General features: G+C 42.6%; 1 protein-coding gene across 2 annotated transcripts; it reads left to right on the top strand.

The window, feature by feature from the left end:
* The first annotated feature begins 676 nt into the window (after positions 1 to 676).
* Positions 677 to 17,294, top strand: PLP1 (proteolipid protein 1). 2 transcript variants are annotated; one of them, XM_055438308.2, is made up of 7 exons: positions 677 to 811; positions 9,396 to 9,582; positions 11,130 to 11,286; positions 12,464 to 12,632; positions 13,075 to 13,148; positions 13,912 to 13,977; positions 15,244 to 17,294. In XM_055438308.2, exons 1-7 carry the CDS (start codon positions 808 to 810, stop codon positions 15,313 to 15,315), a joined length of 729 nt encoding a protein of 242 aa, XP_055294283.1. In that variant the 5' UTR covers positions 677 to 807; the 3' UTR covers positions 15,316 to 17,294. The 2 variants fall into 2 exon arrangements, with proteins under 2 accessions (XP_055294283.1, XP_055294282.1); XM_055438307.2 differs by having other exon boundaries at positions 11,130 to 11,391.
* The last annotated feature ends 4,758 nt before the right edge of the window (positions 17,295 to 22,052 follow it).

Genomic DNA, 22,052 nt, shown 5'->3' with positions numbered 1-22,052 from the left:
AAAATGATTACAATTCTAGCTTTCTCCAGTTTGGTCAAAATCTGTTCGAGGAATCAACAGCTTGTGTTTTGCCCTCATTCAGTTGAAACCAAGAAGCATTTGGAAGAAATTATTTTTAAAAGACAATTTTTTTTTCTCTATTGTATTTCTAAAACTGGAATGGGAGGAGTAGGGAGAAGGTCTTATTTTCTAAAGAGTGGTGGGGGAGGGTAAAGGTGGATAGGGTCAAGGGCAGCTAGGAGTGAGGGGTGGTGTTGGGGCAGAGTTAGAAGGACTAGATCACATCTAGGGTTTTGACACTGACTGCCTCACCAGGGCTACCACCTTCATGGCCTCCGACACTTATGCTGCCACATCTCACACCAAAATAGACCCAAGGATCAGTTGGAGGCTTGCAGGACCTCTTTCTTTTATTTCCACCCCCAAACCACATTTCCAGATGTCTCTGCAGCAAAGTGAAATTCCACATAGGCAAGCCTTAGGGGAGGGGGGAAAGAAAAAAGGAAAAAAGACAACTGGCACTGAAAAGCAGAAAGAGAAGATGGAGGTCTTAGAGAAGGGAGTATCCTGAGGAGGTGGGGACAAGGGGAGGAGAAAGGGAGGAGGAGAGGAGGAGGAAAGTGGGCCTGTCCCTTTAAGGGGGTTGGCTGTCAATCAGAAAGCCCTTTTCATTGCAGGAGAAGAGGACAAAGATACTCAGAGAGAAAAAGTAAAGGACCGAAGAAGGAGACTGGAGAGACCAGGATCCTTCCAGCTGAACAAACAGACTAGCCAGCCGGCTACCATTGGAGTCAGAGTCCCAAAGACATGGGTGAGTTTCAAAAACTTTAGATTGGAAGATTCAAGCCAGAACATAGGAATTTGCAAGAACTTTGGGGTTCAGAGTTTCTAATGGTTGAAATGAATTGTGTTCTGGCACTTGTTTTCTTTTTCATTCCTTAGCATGCAATTAGATTAACTCCTTCTCTGCTGTACTGAGAATGATGCTTTATTGCCAAAGGACTCCAGCAGCACATGGAGAGTCCCACAGGTCCTTGAAGAGAGTGTCTGGAGGGCTGGATGTGGTCATGTGTCCTCCTACCCCCTTACTTCCCTCTGCCTTCTCTTTTCCCCTGGCCCCCATGTACTGGTAATGGCCTGGTCAGCTGACATCCTTGGTTCTGCTGGAGGCAACTAGTGTTGGCTGGCTCTCAGCTGTACAAAATGACTGCTTGCTTGAAACAAAATTTGGACCCTGTGGGGCATCAGAATGAAATTGGGTGACATGGATTCAGGCTTGGTCATGGCTGAGGAGGCCGATCTCAAGTTCAGGCAATGAAAATAAAGTCCTCAATGGCTTTACCATAAGGAAGAGATATGGGTAGGGCTGTGTGTGTGCGCACGCATGCACACGTATGGGTGACCATATCTAGCAAATATTACAGACTTAGCCCTCCTGAGGGCATGACTCAGGTTCTAAATCCCTGCTATGACAAGAAGGCTACTGGGACCTTAGGGCTCTTGCTGACTTGGTTGAGTCCTGAGGGCATGTCCGTAGAGAGAAGCTACACTTCTGGTCTCTTGTAGTGTCCACTCAGTGCAAGATGTACAGAGCACAAGGATTTTTGTCCATACAGGAGTCCACAGAAACGTGTAGACATTGCTCACATTTGGCAAAACAAGAGCAACAGCTTGAATGTGTCTTAAATGAAATGAGAATCAACTGTCCTGTGTATTCACCATCAAATGTATTACCCAGAAGGTTCCAAAAACATCCACGGAGATGGGTTTTCAATTATATTAGGCTAGCACTAGTTTTTAGGTTGTTCCATCCTGAAACACTGCGAGAGCTCTTGATGCATGTATTCAGGCAGGATAATTAAGAAGGCACAAACACTGGACTAGAAGTGAACATAATGAGGTTCGAATCCCAGATCTGCTACTTATGAACTTGGTGACATTGGGTAGGTTGCTATGAATTATTATCTGGAAAATAGGGATAATGATAATTGCTTTGTCTACTTTCAGGGTTATAAAAATAAAAAATAATATGTGGGAGTCCTTTGAAAATGGGCAAACTCTATAACAGTTGTAAATAATAATAATAGTAATTATTATACAATGATGCATGTACAGACTGTCTCTTATTCTTCCTGAAGTGGTTGAGCTTTCTTTGCACGTACTTTGTGCACTTGGGTAAGAATTGTCCAATCGAGTGGGGCCAGATGAGAGGTGAATATTGCAAGAACTCAATTCCTGTCCTAGATAATGTCAAGAACCTTACCTGAAGTCAGGGCAGCTGATTGGGTAGGTTGCGAATCAAAAACAGAGGAGTAAAGAAGGATGCTGAATACTACTTCCTCAGGGAGTAAAAGCCCTGAGGAAAAGGCAGGAAAAATCAGGTGACCATAGGGACATTTTCCTGTTACAGAGGCTGGATGATTTCCTCCAGGGAAGATTATTGCAGATGAGGGCACGGTCGAAACTGTGTATGGGATCTCTTATTCTGAGGGTGAGCCATACTTGGGCTAGGTGCACGTGATGGAGTAGCCATTATGTTCTCAGTTATGCAATAGCAAAGTATTGATATTTCAAATACTTTGTAAGTAATAGACCACCTCTAGCAAAGTACCGAACTGCTACTGCTTCTGACAGGGAGTGTGTTGCTGTTTAACTATTGCACTTGACAAATTATATCATAGAATCTGGGATTGGACTGGAAGGAACTTTAGAAGCTGTGTGAGCTAATTCTCAGTGCAGGATTCCCTTCTCCAATGTTCCTACAGCTTCTTCTTCATCATCCCCAGGTACAGGAAGCTCACTACCTCCACCACAGAGAATCAAGTAGGATCGGAAATGAGGAGGAACAGGGAGTTCTGTAGTGTTCACACAAAAGGTTTACAAGGGACATGATAGTTCATTAAACCTTGTCCCGACTTGGGAAAGGGATGTTCCAAATGAATCTTTAGGATAACAATGGAACTGGAAAAGAGCCAAAGAGCAGTAGCTGATTATTCTCTGCTTAGCAACACAATGCCATTACTGAATAGCAAAATATTGGCTCTTGCAAAGCCTGATGTCTGAGAACAGTGGCTGTTACCCTGGTAACCAGACTATGATGCTTCCCTCCAAAGGTGGCTGTTTGCTGAGCAGTGTAGTTTTGGCTGGCTCACAGTGTGAATGCAGCCCAGGCAAAAAGTGTGGAGGCAGAGCAGGGGTCCAGGTTTTTACAAAATGCCTGAAGACTAACAGAATCCCATCATGATGGCAAGAAGGCTGCAAGAGTGCCAGGAGCTAAAAAGAAAGCAGATGAAAACCAGCATATTCACTTACTTTTCCTAGAGACACTGACTAAAATGATCATATGTACCCTTCCCCACCCTACTCCTCACCTCGGCCCGGCAGAGCCAGAGGAGAACCAGGCAGATTGAAAGGTCTGCTCTGCTTCAAGGGCCTCTTGCCCTGGCTCTCTGCTAGGAAAGCCAGAAATTTACTCAATAACCTGACAACTAGAACTACGTTCTCAAATCTCTCTGAGTAGTAAATAGACCCAAGAAACCATTGAGAAATGGGTTGGAGGGAAAATACAGTCTCCAAACCCATGAAAGCAGAACCCTAGCCAATGGCATCTTTTCCCCTTGTTGTGTGTTACCTTGAAGCCTTGAAAACCATCCCCAGGGTTCTTGGTGTTGAAAGAAAGCAACAGTAGAAATGCCCTCCTTGCCCACAGAACTTCAGGTCCAAAAAACATCAAGTTAGGGCAGTAAACTGATTGGGAAAGATAACAGCAGCCTTGGCAGGTGAATATAGTAGCTTTCCCTTCCCTTCCCACTATCAGGGCCTGCCCAGTGTCAAACCCTCATCAAAAACCCCTTGGTTATTTAAAAATGGTCCTAAAGGTGATCACGCAGCTCTGCACTGGCCTCTGAGCTTTCTGCCAGTTCGGGCTCTGGAAAGGAGTCAGTGACATCCCAAGGAAGAGAACAAGGTTCCCTAGATCAGCTTCACACTGAAACCAAGGGAAGAGGAGGAAGTGGTGGGAGACTGGGCTAAGGAATGAAGTATGGAAACTGCTGTCTATCAGCTTAGTGCCAGTTGCTTCTCTTTCACTTTCCCAGAAGTGGGAAAGTAAGGACAACGTGTTAGGGATAGAGTTTAACAATCCAGTCTCTACCCCAGCCTCCCAGTGTTTGGGTACAAGTCGGCATACATCAATGCATGTGTGCACCCATGCATGTGTGCATGTGTGAGTGTGTGTGTTTGGGGGATGAGTAGGGAATATAGGAAACAAAGTGGTCCAGATGCTGTTGCCATGGTAATAATAATATGTTTTCAAAGAGGAGGCTGAGATTCATTTTTATTTAATTTTGTCTGCATGACTTGACTATCTAGCAAGCTTGGATTTTCATGCCCCAGTGGCTACAGAGCCTCTTTCCAGCACTTGAACATGGTATAAGTGCTGATTTCATGTAGGAAAGACAAGATTATAAGCAAGGCTTTGTCTGATCTGGATAAAGCCAGAAGCAAAAGTCTTTGTCTCTGGCACCTCCTGATGATTGTTGTTTTACCCCTAGAACCCACCCATTCATCCCCATCCATTCCTGGTACCAGTCACAGCTGCTCTAGCATCTTGGCCCCGTCAACTGCAATAGGTCCTGATCAAGTGAGCCTCTGTTCATGGGGTGAGGTTAAGGGGTGGGTTCTCGGAGGAGGGTAAGACTGTAGCTCAGATTAGAGACTTAGAGTGATGAGGCCAGTTTTTCACTCAATGAGCCTGCCTGTTGTTTAGCTCTATTGTATAGGGTTCTTCTATCTCTCCTTTTGTCAGCTGGATTCAAGGGACAGGCCGGGATTTGTGCAAGGCACAATTGGTCTCTTTCTATCATCCCTTTTGATGAAAGACCTTCCTTTCCTCCCTTTGATGGGTTCCCAGATTCAAATTGAATTTCCATCATGGTGCTTGTCCTTGAGGCGTGCCTAGGGCATGGGAAAGGAGGGAGGGCTTGGGAGCTCTTGGTTCCTGCTTAAAGAGACAGAGTCAGGATCAACCCAGTACTTTGGATAGATAGAAATCTGGATGAGAGTCACAGCAGTCCTGTAGATCCTTGTCAGACTCCTGCAAAGAGCATTAATGAGAAGGACTTGAAGTTCTATCACAGATTGATTAGTTTGGGGAGTTCGCAGATACATCTAGCCAACACTGAATATTTCCCCTTTGCTTACATTTTGCCCACAGCCTTGGTTATACACGTTTTAACACTAGATTGTAGGTAGCTTTGGTCTTTGATTTGCCGATATGTTTGTTCTCCCCAACAAGACTGAAAGGTCTTTGAAGGAAGGGGCTGGGCCTTATAGTTCCCTTTTGTTTCACACAGTACCTAGGTTATTGCCATATGCTTAATAATTGCACTGAATCCAATGAATGGAAAGGAAAACCCTGGGGAAGGTCATTATTTTTCTGTATGATCTCTCATCAAAGTCAGGTGGTTTAAGGACTTTCCTGGTAGTCCAGTGGTTAAGACTTGGCCTTCCAATGCAGGGGGCGCAAATTCAATCCCTGGTCAGGGAGCTAAGATCCCACATCCCTAAGAGCCAAAACCTCCAAAAAAACATAAAATAGAAGCAATATATGATAGCCAATTCAGTAACGACTTTAAAAATGATCTATATAAAAATCTTTAGAAAAGGTCAGGTGGTTTAATTCAATTCAGTTGCATTGGGTAATACTATTGCTATATAGTTCTTTTCTGCCAACTCTACCATGTTGCACTTAATACTTAGCCTGGAAATGTAAGAATGTCTTCTGAGAGGCCAAGGAGCTTCTGCAGAATCCCTCATGGCCTTCCTGAATCAAAACAGCACCTTTTCAACCATGAAGTTTTCTGAAATGGAGACCCTTTGACTTTAGGTTATTGTTCACAGATCCCCAAATCAAAAGGAACCCAATGAACCTTTCTCAGAATGTTTTGATTGTAAACTCCTTTGATGACACAATTTCTTGCATGTTCTGAGTTTTTCCCAGTTGGAATCCAAAATTTGATTTTTCGCTTGGGCTGACAGGTGGAGATTCTTCACTTCTGCTGAACTTAAATGCCCCCAGAAGAAACATTTCATTTCAATGTGAAGAGATGGACATCTTATGCTGATATTGTTGAACTATTTATAGCTGAAGAGTGATAGATATACTCAGGGCCATTTAATTTCAACTCCTTGTTAGAGACTCATTAAAGCCTAGGTCTTTCTTGTACCTTGCTTCGAGTGACAGTAAAGCAGAAAAGGGGTTGCTAAGTTATTTGAGCTCTAAGAAAATGGAGGAAAAATGGATTGAAGAAGAAAGAATATCAGTGGATGATTCAGAGTTGCTCCCAAGGCTGAGCCCTTTATCATCCAGTAAGAGCACTATATATGATACTCTCTGATTATTTGGATGATACAGGGATCAGATAGACTAACAAGGCTTTCCCCCCTGATCTTTATAGCCCTGGAGGGGGCATCAGCTGAAACTTAGAGTGGAATTCTGTTTCGTTAGCAACAGTTCAAGTTTTTTCATTCCTGATCTCACCTGCACCACCATTTTAGCCCTTTCCAGGATAAAAAAGATGGGGTGAGTCAGTGGGCACAGGATGGTCACTTGCTAGGGAGGATGGTTCTCCTTACTCTGGGCTAAACAAACAGTTCTTCCATTGTTCCCTGGGTCTGACCCCCTTCCCACCCCCAGGCCTGGAGTGCCCTACAGAATACCAATGAGGCTCCTGAGATCTCAGGGAAAAAACAAGGCTTCTTTGTCCAGGGGAGTTACGGAGGGTTCTGTCCAAGCCCTGACCCTATGCTGGGGAGAGAGGGAACAGTGGGGTCATGCACCTTCCCCTCCCTCTACCCCCAGGCTTCAGAGACCTTCTTTACTAGAAGATTCTAAGAGTTTGGGTGTGGGGAAGATTTGGATAGGCAGAGAAGGAAAATGGCAGCACTGTTTATTTCCAAGCTCCTTTTCTTGACTTACAAGATAGTATCTTGACCTGTTAAGAAAGAGGAAGATCAATATCTGAATGTTTCCTGAGAACAATAATCAATTTCAAGTGCTGTGTTTTTCTCTCTGGTTTATATATGTGTTTATGTGCATGTTTGCATTCATGCATGTGCCTCCGCTCTGGCACAAGTGTGTGCATGTGGGAACACACACACACACACACACACTCACACCCCATGTGCCAGCTCTAATGAGGCACTCTTACCAAGCACAATTCATACTAAGTAAACGCTGCCTCCACTTAGAGCAGCGAAGCTACAAACTGATTGCTTCCTATAGAGGCCAAGTTTTCTGACAGCAGGCCTTCAGTTCTTAGAGAAGGGAGGAAATGCAGTTCTGCTTCAAATGCTAGCTACTTATTTTGCTTGGCTTGGGCTTCTGTGCCTCATCTCTGGGTTGACACACAAGAATATTGAGGAAGAAGCTCTTTGAGCACCAAGGAAGGGCTATCATTTTAGGGGACAGTGGGTAAGAGGACTCACTCACATTGTGGCCCTGAGAACAGAGACAAATGCCTCTACCTCAGTTTTCTTATGACAGAATTTGGTCCTTCAGAATCTGTTCACATGGACATAGTTCAGGCACATCACCAGATGGTCAAGCACCAAGGGCTAAAAAGAAACTGTACTAGTATTAAGAGAGTCAGGCAAAGGATTTTCCTGGTCCCTGGCATTAAAAAAAATCTAAATGTCAATACAATGCATTTTATTTGTGTAAGGAGTTTCAGCATGCTTTCCCAAAATAGCAGCTTCTTGGCACATTTGCTATTTATTTGTGCATGTGTATGCACACAAATAATTTATATATGCATATAGTATATCAACCCTGAATATTTGTTGGAAGGACTGATGCTGAAGCTCCATTACTTTGGCCACTTGATGCATAGAGATGACTCATTGGAAAAGACCCTGGTGCTGGAAAACATTAAGGGCAGAAGGAGAAGAATATGACAGAGGATGAGATGGTTGGATGGCATCATCAACTCAATGGACATGTGTCTGAGCAAACTCTGGGAGATAGTGAAGGACAGGGAAGCCTGGCGTGTGTCAGTCCATGGGGTCACAAAGAGTCGAACATGACAGTGACTGAACAGCAACAATGCATATAATATATAAAATAATTAATATATCATATCTATATGATATGTGAATAGATGGATAAAATTCATGTATATATAACTTCTTTTCTGAAGATTTTCATTTCTTTCACCTGTTGGGGTTGTGGCCAAGAGGTTAGAAGGTGCCTTTTCTCATCATCTACTGGGTATTTGTTGTTTCACTCCACATGACACCTTAGCGCTCAGGGCTTGTACTTGGGACACAGCTACTCTCAGAACCTGTGACTTCTTACGTGGCCGTCCTGTTTCTCAGCAACACTTGCATGGGGCCTGGGGTACTAGATCTGGGGAATTTCAGAGTCTCAGCATTTTAAGACACCTGTATTCCCAGGTCCTAGTGTGTTTTGTCATGCCAGAAAGACATTTCATGCTTTGTTGACTTTGTATAACATCTCTTTGTAGTTGTTTTGACAGAACTCCAGGGTAGGACTAAGGGTGGGGTCATTGGTCAAACTGCAGCATAGGCGGACAAGTCAGCCATGCAAAGTGTCCACAAAGTATGTTTACTACTGCGAATTATATTCATCCTCCCATGAACATCTCCTGTCCTCTGCCAGTTCCCTCCTTTCTTTAGACTGCTCTCAAGACATCCAGACTAAGAAGAATCAAGCATTCTGTGCCACAAATACAAGGTTCAGAAATACCCAGGAACATGCAATTTCAGAGTTTTCCCACCTGAAATGCTCTTTAAGGGTCAACTGTTGTCTGACAATATAAATATTTCTATGAAATTGGAAGGGCATTTACCCTTTGTAACCATTTACTAGGTTGCCTGAAACTGTTGGTTGAAAATATCAGGTCTACCTAGCTCATTCTCCTCTGTAGACAAAAATGTCCCCACGGCAGAGTCTATGTCTTTTATATGTTCACACTCCACATGATACCTAACACAATGCTGGGCACATAGTAAGTACTCTATAAAAATTGATAAATGGCGAGAACAAACAAATCAGAAGGATAAGAAAGGCGGGAATGAGAGCATCACCTTTCTAGTGGCCTACTTGAATACTGATTATTCAAAAACTCATGGACATTTTGGGAATTCAAGGTAAGGATTTATCTTCAAGAATAGAACAAAATATGGTTTGGGGGAGTCAGTCTCACTTTCCAAAATTCGGAGGTTCTAGATTGTCCTGCTTTTGGTCTCTGAGGTGACCCCCCTTCACCCCTGCATCCATGCATTTGAGCACGGGGCCTGGCTGGACTGGCAGAGAGATGAGTGATGAGCTGTGTATTGTACATCCCTGACTGTTCGCCCTCCTTTTTCTCCAGGCTTGTTAGAGTGCTGTGCGAGATGTCTCGTAGGGGCCCCCTTCGCTTCCCTGGTGGCCACTGGATTATGTTTCTTTGGGGTGGCACTATTCTGTGGCTGCGGACATGAAGCACTCACTGGTACAGAAAAGCTAATTGAGACATATTTCTCCAAAAACTACCAGGACTATGAGTATCTTATCAATGTGTAAGTATCTACTCTCCCCCGCCAATCTTGTCTATCTTGGAAACACAGAACTCATCAGTACCTTAGTGACTAGTACGGGATTGGTGTGGAGCCAGACAGAATTCCTGGGTCTTCCTTCTTTTTTAAAGAACATTTTTTATTGGGGTATAGTTGCTTTACAATGTTGTGTTAGTTTCTGCTGTACAACAAAGTGAATCAGCTATATGTATACACATATCCTCTCCTTCTTAGACCTCCATCCTACCCTTCCCCACCATCCTACCCTCCCCTGCCATCCTACCCTCCCCCGCCATCCTACCCATCTAGGTCATCATAGAACACAAAGTTGAGCTCTCTGTACTAATAGAGCAGCTTCCCACTAGCTATCTATTTTACACATGGTAGTGTATATATAGTGAAAGTGAATATATATATATATATATATATATATATATAGGGCTTCCCAGGTGGTGTTAGTGGTAAAGAACCTGCCTGCCAAGGTTCTTGGTTGGGAAAGTCCCCTGGAGGAGGGTGTGACTACCCACTACCCACTCTAGTATTCTTGCCTAGAGAATCCCCATGGACAGAAGAGCCTGGCGGGCTATGGTCCATAGTGTTGCAAAGAGTTGGACACGACTGAAGTGACTTAGCACACACACAGTGTATATATATGTCAATCCAAATCTCCTGATTTATCCTCCCTCCCCCCACTCTATGTCCACACATTTATGTTTCTATTCCTGCCTTGCAAATAGGTTCATCTGTACCATTTTTTCTAGATTCCACATACACACATTGATATGTGTGCAGATTCCACCTATAGCACATCTGAAGCCCTAAATGAAGGGGAAGTGCCACATTCAAGGGAGGAGGTCTACCTGCCTGCCACCTCACTCCTAACCACACCCACCCCACCCCGCCCTTGCTTTGTCTCACATGTTCTCATTTCTGCTCAGTAGGGTTAACATGGACTGAGTTGGAGCCTCTGCAGTGGTCCATACAGAGAACTCGTGGGAGGCACACTGATTGGACAGAGTGGGGCTGCTTCTCTCGTTTCACCACACCACTTGAGTGTGCTCTGGCCCAATACTAAGCCTCTCCTGTTTCTAGAGCAAGTTAGGCTCTACTTCCTTCATCCGTCTTCCTTCTTACCTAGCTCCTCTCTCCTCTGAGGAAGCATCTCTGAAGGGTCAGGCCAAGGAAAGTAGGGCCCCAGTTCTTCAGGTCACAGGGTAAGCCAAATGTGGGGGAGGAGCATGTTCTTTTACTTCAATAAGTGTTAGTTGCTCAGTCGTGTCCGACTCTTTGTGACCCTATGGACTGTAGCCCACCAGGCTCCTCTGTCCATGGGATTCTCCAGGCAAGATTACTGGAGTGGGTTGCCATTCCCTTCTCCAGTTACTTCAATAAGTACAAGGTAGAAGCCTAGAGGAAGAACCTAGGGATTCCCCTAAAGCATCCCTAGTCTTGTTTAGGAGCCTACTCAAGAGTCCAGCTGACTTATTCAGCAAGGGAACCAGGTCCTCCATGCATAAGATTTTCTGGCTTTGTGTTATCTGTTAACACAGGATCCATGCTTTCCAGTATGTCATCTATGGAACTGCCTCTTTCTTCTTCCTTTATGGGGCCCTCCTGCTGGCCGAGGGCTTCTACACCACCGGCGCAGTCAGGCAGATCTTTGGCGACTACAAGACCACCATCTGCGGCAAGGGCCTGAGTGCAACGGTAACAGGGGGCCAGAAGGGGAGGGGTTCCAGAGGCCAACATCAAGCTCATTCTTTGGAGCGGGTGTGTCATTGTTTGGGAAAATGGCTAGGACATCCCGACAAGGTGATCATCCTCAGGATTTTGTGGCAATAACAAGGGGTGGGGGACAACTGGGCATGAGTCTGTGGCCTCATCCCCACCCAAGGCTGGGTCCTCTCTAGGGCCCTGGCTTCTGAGTGAGGACCTGATGGCTACAGCCAAATGAGAAGGTCAGGAAGAACGTGGTGCCCAGCTGGCTTAGCCTCACTTTTTAAAAGGTCCCTAGAAAATTTCATCTCAAAAGGGAAAGCCTGAGTTCTGTGGGGTGCTTTATACAATCAGACCATTTCTAAGCCATCTACTGGTACCTCTTTGATCCCCTCCTAGCTGGGACCACAACAAGAGTAGATCTGATTGCCTAAGAATTTAAAATGCTACTCAGTGGATTGAGATATAGGTTCCTGATCTGAGAAGGAGGGTGGATCATAGAAATTAAGTAATTTACTCCGAGATGGAATCCATACTATTCTGGGATCCTACATTGTTGAAGGTCCCAGAGGGAATTAGCATAGATCTGCATGTTTAAGGCCTTATCTGTCAGAGGGCTATTATGCTTCTAGTGAGGTACACATTGGTTTCCAGCCTCTAGAGTTAAAGACCATTTGGGGGCTGAACATCTGGGGGTTGTGCTGTTGTCTTTTGTGGCTAGCAGTTGGCTTAGAAAGGTTTTTGGATTGGAAATTGAAATCTCTTATTGGATTTGTTCAATAACTAGGGATCCAAAGTCCTTTGACAAGGGACATTTTCGAAGCTCAGCCTAAGGCATTTAAATGGCACGACTTTCTTTCAAGATCTCTTTTGATTTCTTCACAACTTATCTGTCCAATCTCCCGAAACCTTTCTAACCCAGGGGTCCTCCTCACTCCAACCCCCACCCATTCTCCCCCTCCCCGTCATTACTTGGGGCCAATTCTCTAGTAGATAAGATACTGCCAATGACATTTGGCAGAGGCGCCCCACTTACTAATTTCATTTGGTGGAGATCCCTGAAATCTGGTTTCATGTCTGGCACATGCCATTCCAGGATCTCTTTGTTTACATTTCAATGTCTGCAGGCTGACATTGATTTCTAACCACTACATGTCGATTGTTTTAGTTTGTGGGCATCACCTATGCCCTGACCGTTGTGTGGCTCCTGGTGTTTGCCTGCTCTGCTGTGCCTGTATACATTTACTTCAACACCTGGACCACCTGCCAGTCTATTGCCACCCCCAGCAAGACCTCTGCAAGTATAGGCACTCTCTGTGCTGATGCCAGAATGTATGGTGAGTTAGGGTGGCTTGGCTTTCCTACTCCCTATAGAAGCATGATATATTTGGTTCTTAGGCTAAGGAGGGTGGTAATTATGGGGAGAAATAAGAAGTATGGATGCTTGGATCTTAGTTCGTTAATCCCTCTCCACTGAAACCAGAGAGATTTCTTCCCTGAGAAGGAAACTTGTTGGCAGTGGTGGGAGTTGTCTTGGCTGTTTGCACTGCTTTCTTAGTTGACTGCTGTTCTGAAACCAGAAGCAGCCCATTTCAATAACAGAAAATTTTGCAACTGTTCAATACCACCTTCTATTTTTTGAGTAAATCTTTAGAAAAGAAAATCCGGATAATTAGTAGGACCCAAATTTTCAGCCAGGATGATTAAAGATGGAAGAAGTTCTCCAGGTAACACCAAAGCTCTGTGAAGCTTACCTTGTGATATTTGTCTCTTACTTAGGTGTTCTCCCATGGAATGCTTTCCCTGGCAAGGTGTGTGGCTCCAACCTTCTGTCCATCTGCAAAACAGCTGAGGTGAGTGAGACATTGGGTTTTTTTTTTTAACAATGAAATGGCCCAAACTGTGACATTTCTACCCATCTTGGATTTTAAGGACTACAGTTTCTCTTTGCTGGGTTTTGAGTTAGCAGATTGCCTTCTATGAAGTATCGCCTGAGCCAGTGAGCATACACATGGTAAAATATCTAATTTCCTAAAAACAGCAGATAAAACCTTCCATTCTAAGACTTTCTCTCTTAAAAGATAAATTTGTAGCTTTAGGTAAAGATAGAGCTTAATGGCAAAATCCCCCAAGTGAACATTTTTATTCTTAAAAAACTTATCAAGGAAATGAGTTGTGCACAGATATTTATAGATTTTATAACACACATTTCATTTGGAGCTTCTCAATCTCATTTAAAAAGAAAGTACATTTGAAAAGGGAAAACACTCTATTGAAAATGGATATTATGCACAAATGCAGCAGGGGAATAAAAGGAAGGAAGAAGGCAGTAAACTATTTCTTTGAAAGCAAAATGTTTTGGGATCCCAGGCACAACCGTGGGGGACCAGTTGATTATTTGGGAGGACTATACTATTTTATGAGTATTCTGTGTTCTGGGTGCTATGTGTACATGGAAGAGTGGGAGGCTTATACTCTGGGATGTGACAAGTTAGTTACAGATGCCAAATTAACACACACAAAGATATAAAAACCTTCTGAAAGTTGCGCTTAACAATCTACAGCACAGTTTATTTTTGCTGTTGCAAGACCCAGTTCTTTTGCATTTTCTTACAGTTCCAAATGACCTTCCATCTGTTTATTGCTGCATTTGTGGGGGCTGCAGCCACACTGGTTTCCCTGGTGAGTTGTCTTTGAATGATCTTGGCAAATAAATGGTCCTGGGATAGCTTGGAGACAGCTATACTGAAAGGTAAAAAGATAGATTCCTTCTAAACTTGAAATGCTGGAGAGAAGCTCCTGGGCAGAGAGGGCAGAGTATAGAGACTATATCCTTCTACTTTGGGTTGGCAAGGCAGAAAATTTTCAAAAATGAAATAGGAACAAGCAAAGTGATGTGAGGGAAGAGGAGAAAAGAGATTCATGGTCAAGAAATAAGATACTGGGATTTACCTGGTGGTTCAGTGGCTAAGACTCTGAACTCCCAACACTAGGGACCTGGGTTCAATCCCTGATCAGGTAACTAGATACCACATGCCACAACTAAGAGTTTGCATGCCGTTACTAAAGATTCTACAAGCTGCAACAAAGATCAAAGATCCCATTTACTGCAACTAAGACCCGGCACAGCCAAATACATACATACATACATAATTTAAAAAAGAATAATAAGATATAGCATTTACAGAGCATGTAACATTGCCAAGTGCTTTACAGTCAGAAATTATCGTTAATTCTTAACACATCCTGGTCATATCAGTGACAAGAACACTGAAACCTTACTAAATGTGATTTTTTGTACCTTGTAATTCTATATACTATAAATAGGAATCCATCTTTGATGCCTTCCAAGGGATTTAGTTACTCTCCTGAAAATACTGGAAGGACCTCTTAATATTATTAGAATTGTTATTATTGATGGTGTTATGGCACAGTGTCAATGTCATGCCTTCATTATTAAGAACACGGGGTATTGAATAAGTGTTGATCTACCCAGGATCAGCTTGCAGCGCTCCTGGCTCCCACCGCTGAGGGTTTTCTCTAGAGTTGAGTTGTTCCTCATCTTGTGAAATAAATGTCTGTATTAAGTGGGAGAAGGTTGTGCTGCACAGTGGGGCTATGCCTCTACAGGAAGTCTAAGTTACTCAGACATACAGATATGATGATGAGAGAGCCCAGGTAGTGTTCACTTCCCTAAGGAAAACTCAGTGCTGGGCAGAGCAGAGGTGTGGAAAAAATCCTTGTCGAGTTGATTCTCTGGGCCTGTCTCATGGAGGACTTCTAGTCAAGTATATAGGGCAAAAGCCTGAATGTGCTCCTTTGTGCAGAATATTTTTTTCTTTATTTACCTGTGATTTTATTACTACCCTTCCTCATTCCCAAAAGAATTGGAAGAGAGAGAGCTGCCTTTTCTACTCTCACTAGTCTTCTCTCTTCTCTTCCCTACAGCTCACCTTCATGATTGCTGCCACCTACAACTTTGCTGTCCTGAAACTCATGGGCCGAGGCACCAAGTTCTGATCTCCTGTAGAAATTTCCCTTTCTCTAATAGCGAGGCTCTAACCACACAGCCTACAGTGCTGTGTCTCCCATGTTAACTCTTTGCCTTTGCCACTGACTGGCCCTCTTCTTACTTGACGAGTGTAACAAGAAAGGAGAGTCTCACGGTGATTAATGTCTCTGCGGATTCTCCCCTCTTACGTGCCTCTTTTAGTCATTTTGCTTCATAGCTGGTTCCTGCTAGAAATGGGAAATGCTTAAAGATGGTGACTCCCCAACTGCAAGTCACAAAGAAATGGAGGCTGTCATTCAATTTTCAAGCATCTCCTGAGGACCAGGAAGTGTTTTCTTCTCAAAGGGCACTTCCACTGATGAAAACAAAGTGGAAAGAAAGATGTTCAGGTAGAGAGAAGGGAGGCACCTGTCCCCGTTGCCATCTTGGGAGCCAAATATATTCTCTTTGGTGTACAAAACCGAGAACTCACTCCAGTCTCCCTAGTACCACTGAAGAGAGAAGAAAAAAAAAGAATGCCAGCAAAACAATAAGAGCATTTGCCCAAATCTACCTATTGCAGCTGGGAGAAGGGGGTCAAAGCAAGGATCTTTCGCCCATAGAAAGAGAGCACTGACCCCGATGGCGATGGACTATATAAGCCCTAACTCAGCCAACCTTACTTATATCATAAGGGACCATAGTGTTTGTGTAGGCAAAGGGGGTGCTTGGCCTTATACCTCGTTAGAGAAGAGAAACAGGGTGTAGTCAGCATCTTCTTACTCCCTTCTCCCTGATAACAGCTACCATGACAACCCCGTGGTTTCCAAGGAGCTGAGGATAGAGAGAAACTAGTTCATATGAAAAAAAAAAGACTGGCCTAAGGAGCAGCAGTCTCTAGTGGCTAATGGTGTAACCTGGGCCAGCCCTCTGGTAAGACACAGGATAGATAACTCTTTGGATAGCATGTCTTTTTTCTGTTAATTAGTTGTGTACTTTGGCCTCTGTCATATCTTCATAATGGTGCTCTTTTCATGGGGTATTAGCCATTCAGTCATAGCAGGTGATTTGAAGATCTTGATTTGTTTCAGAATGATGCGCATTTCATATTTTTCCAGCTTGTCTATCATTTGTTTGGGGTTGTACCAGAAAGGTCTGGAGAATGATTCTTTGATTATGATTCTCTAACAAATGAAAATTGGACATTAAACAACATAAATGATATGTAAAATTGGCTAGTTCTTGCATCTATTGGGATTTTTGACCAATGAGTCTGTTCTTTGCAGAAACAGATTTGGTGAATTTGAATCTCAGTTTGAGTAACCTATCTGATTGTCCTTTCTAGGTGGTGGGAGATAATTTGATTTAGTAATGTTACCTTGGTGTGTTAAAGAGTCAGTTTTAACATACAGGTTATTCTCTCCTGGTGCAGATCACATAACCAAATGCCCAGCTGTTAGCTATTCTGTTGGTAAGGTTCCATGGAAAAGGAAAAGGGGAAAGAGTTTGAAAGCCAAATAGCTCCCAGGTTTCAGTCTTCCCTTTCTGTGTTTGGGTTTTAATGTTCGGTTAAAAAACAAAAAGCTAATTGGTCTTTATTAAGGGAAAGATTTTACGGGTATGACTGTAGGCGGCTCTTTTGATGTAAAGAGTGGTTTTGTTTTCTCCCCCAAAGTGGTTTCAACAACATTTAAGGAGATGTAAAATCGTTACCAAAAAAACACTTGATATTTGTTTTCAGCAAAGTATACAATATAAGCTTCCAGGCTGCATATAGGGAGGAGATGGAAAAGGTTCTGTAAGAAACCAATCAAGATCAAGGAAAGTGAAGTAAACCATACCTTGTGTTTTGTTTTGATTTAATAATATAACAAATAACCAACCCTTCCCTGAAAACTTTCTATGTATACATACACACATATACACATACGAAGAGAGTTAATCAACTGAAAGTGTTTCCTTCATTTCTGATATAGAATTTCAATTTTAACACGCATAAAGGATAAACTTTTAGAAACTTATCTTACAAAATGTATTTTATAAAATTAAAGAAAATAAAATTAAGAATGTTCTCAATCAAACAACTGTGTCTTTTAATTGAATTGTTCTGTTTGACCCCACAATAGCAGTTTAACTAATTGTACCTTTATTGTGCTTTGTTCAAGGACCTCATTTATTTTTCAGGTTATCCCAAGTCATTCTCACAACAATTTTCTGAAATAAAGAGTAAATAAATCACTTCTGTTTTTTATAGTTGGAGACACTAAGAAATAGAGGCAAGGTAAATTACCACAAATCACCAGTATATATCTGGGCTTGGACTAGAACTCAACTCAGGTTTTGACACTAATTCATTGCATTTTAGGGTTTCTTTTCACCTAGAAATTGGGTTTCAGAGTGTTCTACAAATTCAGAGTCAAATATGGTTACTTCTTTTATATGACAATGGGCTTCCCTTGTGGCTCAGGTGGTAAAGAATCCACGTGCAATGTGCGAGACCTGGGTTCGATCCCTGGGTTGGGAAGATCCCCTGTAGAAGGGAAAGGCTACCCACTCCAGTATTCTGGCCTGGAGAATTCCATGGAACTGTACAGTCCATGGTGTCGCAAAGAGTCGGACATGACTGAGTGACTTTCACTTTTATATGACAATAGTGCCCCAGTCCTGGTGTGTATAGGATTCAGTTATTGTTAACTTTTCTTTGAATTGTTTGTACTTTCCAATAATGAACGCTTAGTGCTTCATGCATGAATAATGCTTAGTTTTATATGAGAAATACTGAATGAAAGGTTTAATATATGGGCAGAACAGATATAGTAAAGGCAATGTGAATTTAAACAATCTGTGGCAGGGCAGTATTAAATTAATTAGTAGCACATGCTATCCCAATGACCCACCCACTAGCCCACTCAGGACACAGCATTCAATCCCTGTCACAACCCTGGGCTAGAATTTGGCACTCTAAAGACCAGCCTAAAGAGATGGCAAGGAGCATCATCAGAGAGAAAAGAGAGTCTAGCTTGGGGGCAACAAGATATTCATCAGTTAAGGAGCTCTGTACAAAAGTGGTTTCAATGTAATCTCCTGGTTTCTGCTTCACTGCAATTAATATTCTGCAAGCCAGGCTGGTTGGATGACTTTAAGACAAAAAGAATAAAAATATGACAAGGACTTATTTTTAGACACTGGCAAACAAGGACAGAGCACCATATTTTGGAAAACTGATTCAGGGTGCTATAGAATGAATGTATTTTTGCCTCAGAACAGTGGAAAGCCAGTTCCCAAGAAAGCTGTGTTCTCCATCTGCCCTTATTTGGCTCTGCCCTCTGGGACCCATCTATAGATCCAGTTTTCAGGCTCTCAGAAGCTGAGAGCACATCCAGTCTATCAACTGAGTGCATTGTTCTTAGCTCTCCCACACACCATAAACCTCCTTTCTCTCAACTGAAAGAGTTCTCTTTGTGCCTAGATCAGCCAAAGATCAAGATGCAGCAGTATAAATAAGAAACATTTTCTTACAGTGTCAATTGTATTGCTTTTCGCATCTCCAGGGTCAGTACTGAGTGCAGTTATGCAGGGTGTGGAAGCTGTGGGTTTGGCCCAGAGCAACATTCATTCATTCACTAATTCAGCCTACAAATATTAATTGGGCCCTTATAAGCTTTGTGCTAAATCCTAGGAATTTCAGGTTTGGGGGTGATGTGAGTAGAAAGGGGATAAAGATAAGATCTCAAAGATCTCACTTAGCCTCAATTATAGTGGAGAAATCTCCCAGGGTGGAGCAGAGTGGGGGCAGGGAGCATGCAAGAAGCAGTCTGACTGGCTGATTGCAGTGGGCATCTGAATTCTCCCCTCAGTATGTGGGAGAGGTCGTGGTTAAGGGCCATGACTTCACATGGCTCTGGTTTTCTAGGGCCCTGATAAAAACAAAACTTCAATTTAGAGTCCTGACAACTTGTGACTTGCTCTCTGTGTCACCCTGCTCCTGGCCTTACATGTGACAGTATTTATGTACACACTGTCACAATGAGTGTGTGTGCTTCCACCCACTCAGTCATCTGGGGAGTCAGAGGGCACACAGATCAGAATTTATGTAAACACAGGCTATTCTGCCTGACTTTTTTTTCCTTCCAGGCTAAATCTGAGAAGCCATGCATGGGTAATATGAGACACAAGATACTTTTCTCTTTGATTTTTCATATTGAGAGCACAGTGTGTCTATTTTGACATTCATGTCTAGCTTGAATATTAATAACAGAGGGAATAAATAGCCATTCTTACATTAAAAAAATCAATACTTGGCCTTTTCCTACATAAATAAACAGGTAAGGAATTCAAGTCAATATCTATAAACTGGAAAGATTTTCCTTGTCCAATTTGAAACAAGCAATCTTACTTTCCCCAATTTTTGTTGTCCTGGAAAGTTGGTGCCTATGTGTTCCAGCTCTGGAACTCCTTGATCAACTTTATTCCAAAGGAAAGAAAATTAAGATAAAGTAATGAGCATTTTCCACATAAAGAAATAACCAAAGGAAATCCAACCTTACCAAGGTTCAAACCTTCGACAAATACTTGTTCAATGAATTCTCTGTGTCAAGTGTCATGCCAGTTGCTGGTAATAAAGCTGTGAATAAAACAGACACAGTTTCTGCCCTCAGAGAGCTCAACTAAAGGAAAAATAAGTTAAGGAGGGAGACAAGAAATGTGGTAAAGAATGAGAGTAACATTCTGAGACAGAAAAGGTGGGGAAAAAGAGAAACTTGTACATTCCCTTGAGAAACGGAGTCAAGTAAATGAAGACGGAGGCATACAAGTCTGTGTCTAGAGAAAGAGGCCTGACATACTATGGTATTAGGGTCGAAAAATGTTAATGTATTTCTAATGCATTGTCCATCAACATAAACAGTAAGCCTCCAGCTCTGGGCTCTGAAGGAACTATATTAATTGATACTCCAATCTATTATGTGAACGTCTAACTTTCAAACATGAAAAGGGAAAAACAACAAAGCTGGGTTCTGATGGCTATAAGAGAGTTGATACTTGAAAATTTACAGGTAGCTCAGATTTTTAAAAATATTTTTTTCTGATTAAGTTCTTTAAAACAATTTTTAAAGTATAGTTGAAGTACAGTGATATTTTATATAAGTTGTTCACTTGCTAAGTCGTGTCTCACTCTGCGACCCCATGGACTGCAGCACACCAGGCTTCCTTGTCCTTCACTATCACCAGGAGTTTGCTCAAACTCATGTCCATTGAGTCAGTGATGCCATCCAACCATCTCATTCTCTGTCATTCCCTTCTCCTTCTGCCCTCAATTTTCCCCAGTATCAGGGTCTTTTCCATTGAGTCTGTTCCTTGCATCAGGTGGCCAAAGTATTGGAGTTTCAGCTTTAGCAAGAGTCCTTCCAATAAATATTCAGGGTTGATTTCCTTTAGGATTGACTGGTTTGATCTCCTTGCAGCCCAAAGGACTCTCAAGAGTCTTCTCCAGCACCACAGTTTGAAAGCATCAATTCTTCGGCACTCAGCTTTCTTTATGGTCCAACTCTCACATCCATACACGACCACTGGAAAAACCATAGCTTTGACTATACAGACCTTTGTTCTCAAGGTGATGTCTCTGCATTTTAATACGCTGTCTAGGTTTGTCATAGCTTTTCTTCCAAGGAGCAAGCATCTCTTAATTTCATAGCTGTACTTACTGTCCACAGTGATTTTTGGGGCCCAAGAAAATAAAATCTTTCTCTGCCTTCACTTTACCCCCTTCTATTTGCCATGAAGTAATGGGACCAGATGCCATGATCTTAGTTTTTTCTGATATTGAGCTTCAAGCCAGCTTTTTCACTTTCCTCTTTCACCTTCATCAAGAGACATTTTAGTTCTTCACTTTCTGCCATTAGAGTGGTATCATCTGCATACCTGAGGTTGTTGATATTTCTCCTGGCAATCCTGATTCCAGCTTTTGATTCACCCAGCCCAGCCTTTCACATGATGTACTCTGCATGTAAGTTAAATAAGCAGGGTGACAATATACAGCCTTGTCATACTCCTTTCCTAACTTTGAACCAGTCAGTTGTTCCATATGTGGTTATACCTATTGCTTCTTGACCCATATACAGGTTTGTCCAGAGCCAGGTAAGGTGGTCTGGTACTCCCATCTCTTATAAGAATCTTCCACAGTTTGTTGTGATTCACACAGTCAAATTCTTTAGCATAGTCAATGAAGCAGAAGTAGATGTTTTTCTGGAACTCTTTTGCTTTCTGTGTGATCCAATGAATGTTATCCATTTGATCTCTGGTTCCTCTGCCTATTTGAAACTCAGGTGACTCAGTGGTAAAGAATCAGCCTGTCAAGCTGAGGATGAAGTTTCAATCTTTAGGTCAGGATGATACCCTGGAGCAGGAAATGGTAACCTGCCCCAGTATTCTTGCCTGGGAAATCCCATGGACAGAGGAACCTGGCAGGCTACAGTCCTTGGGGTCACAAAGAGTTCGACACCACTTAGTGACTAAAACAACAATTGTGAAAGTTACAGGTGTACAATATAATTATTCACAATTTTAAAGGTAATAGTCCATTTATAGTTATTATAAAATATTGGCTATTTCCTTGTGGTGTACAATATATCCTTGTAGATTATTTTGTACAGAATAATTTGTACCACTTAATTCCCTACCCCTATACTGCCTCTCCCCTTTCTCTCTCCCACTTGAAACCATTAGTTTGTTCCCTGTATCTGTGAGTCTACTTCTTTTTTGTTATATT

This window comes from Moschus berezovskii, chromosome X (genome assembly GCF_049115385.1).
Source record: "Moschus berezovskii isolate FMDL1 chromosome X, NW_MosBer_1.0, whole genome shotgun sequence".
NCBI lineage: Eukaryota > Metazoa > Chordata > Mammalia > Artiodactyla > Moschidae > Moschus > Moschus berezovskii.
The sequence above is the reverse complement of the archived record's forward strand: the minus strand, read 5'-3'. Positions and strand labels throughout refer to the sequence as shown.

Coding starts and splice junctions, on each gene's coding strand:
- PLP1 (XM_055438307.2), top strand. Junction 9,583..11,129: donor TATGAGTATCTTATCAATGT/GTAAGTATCTAC, acceptor CTGTTAACACAG/GATCCATGCTTTCCAGTATG. Junction 13,978..15,243: donor CAGCCACACTGGTTTCCCTG/GTGAGTTGTCTT, acceptor TCTTCCCTACAG/CTCACCTTCATGATTGCTGC.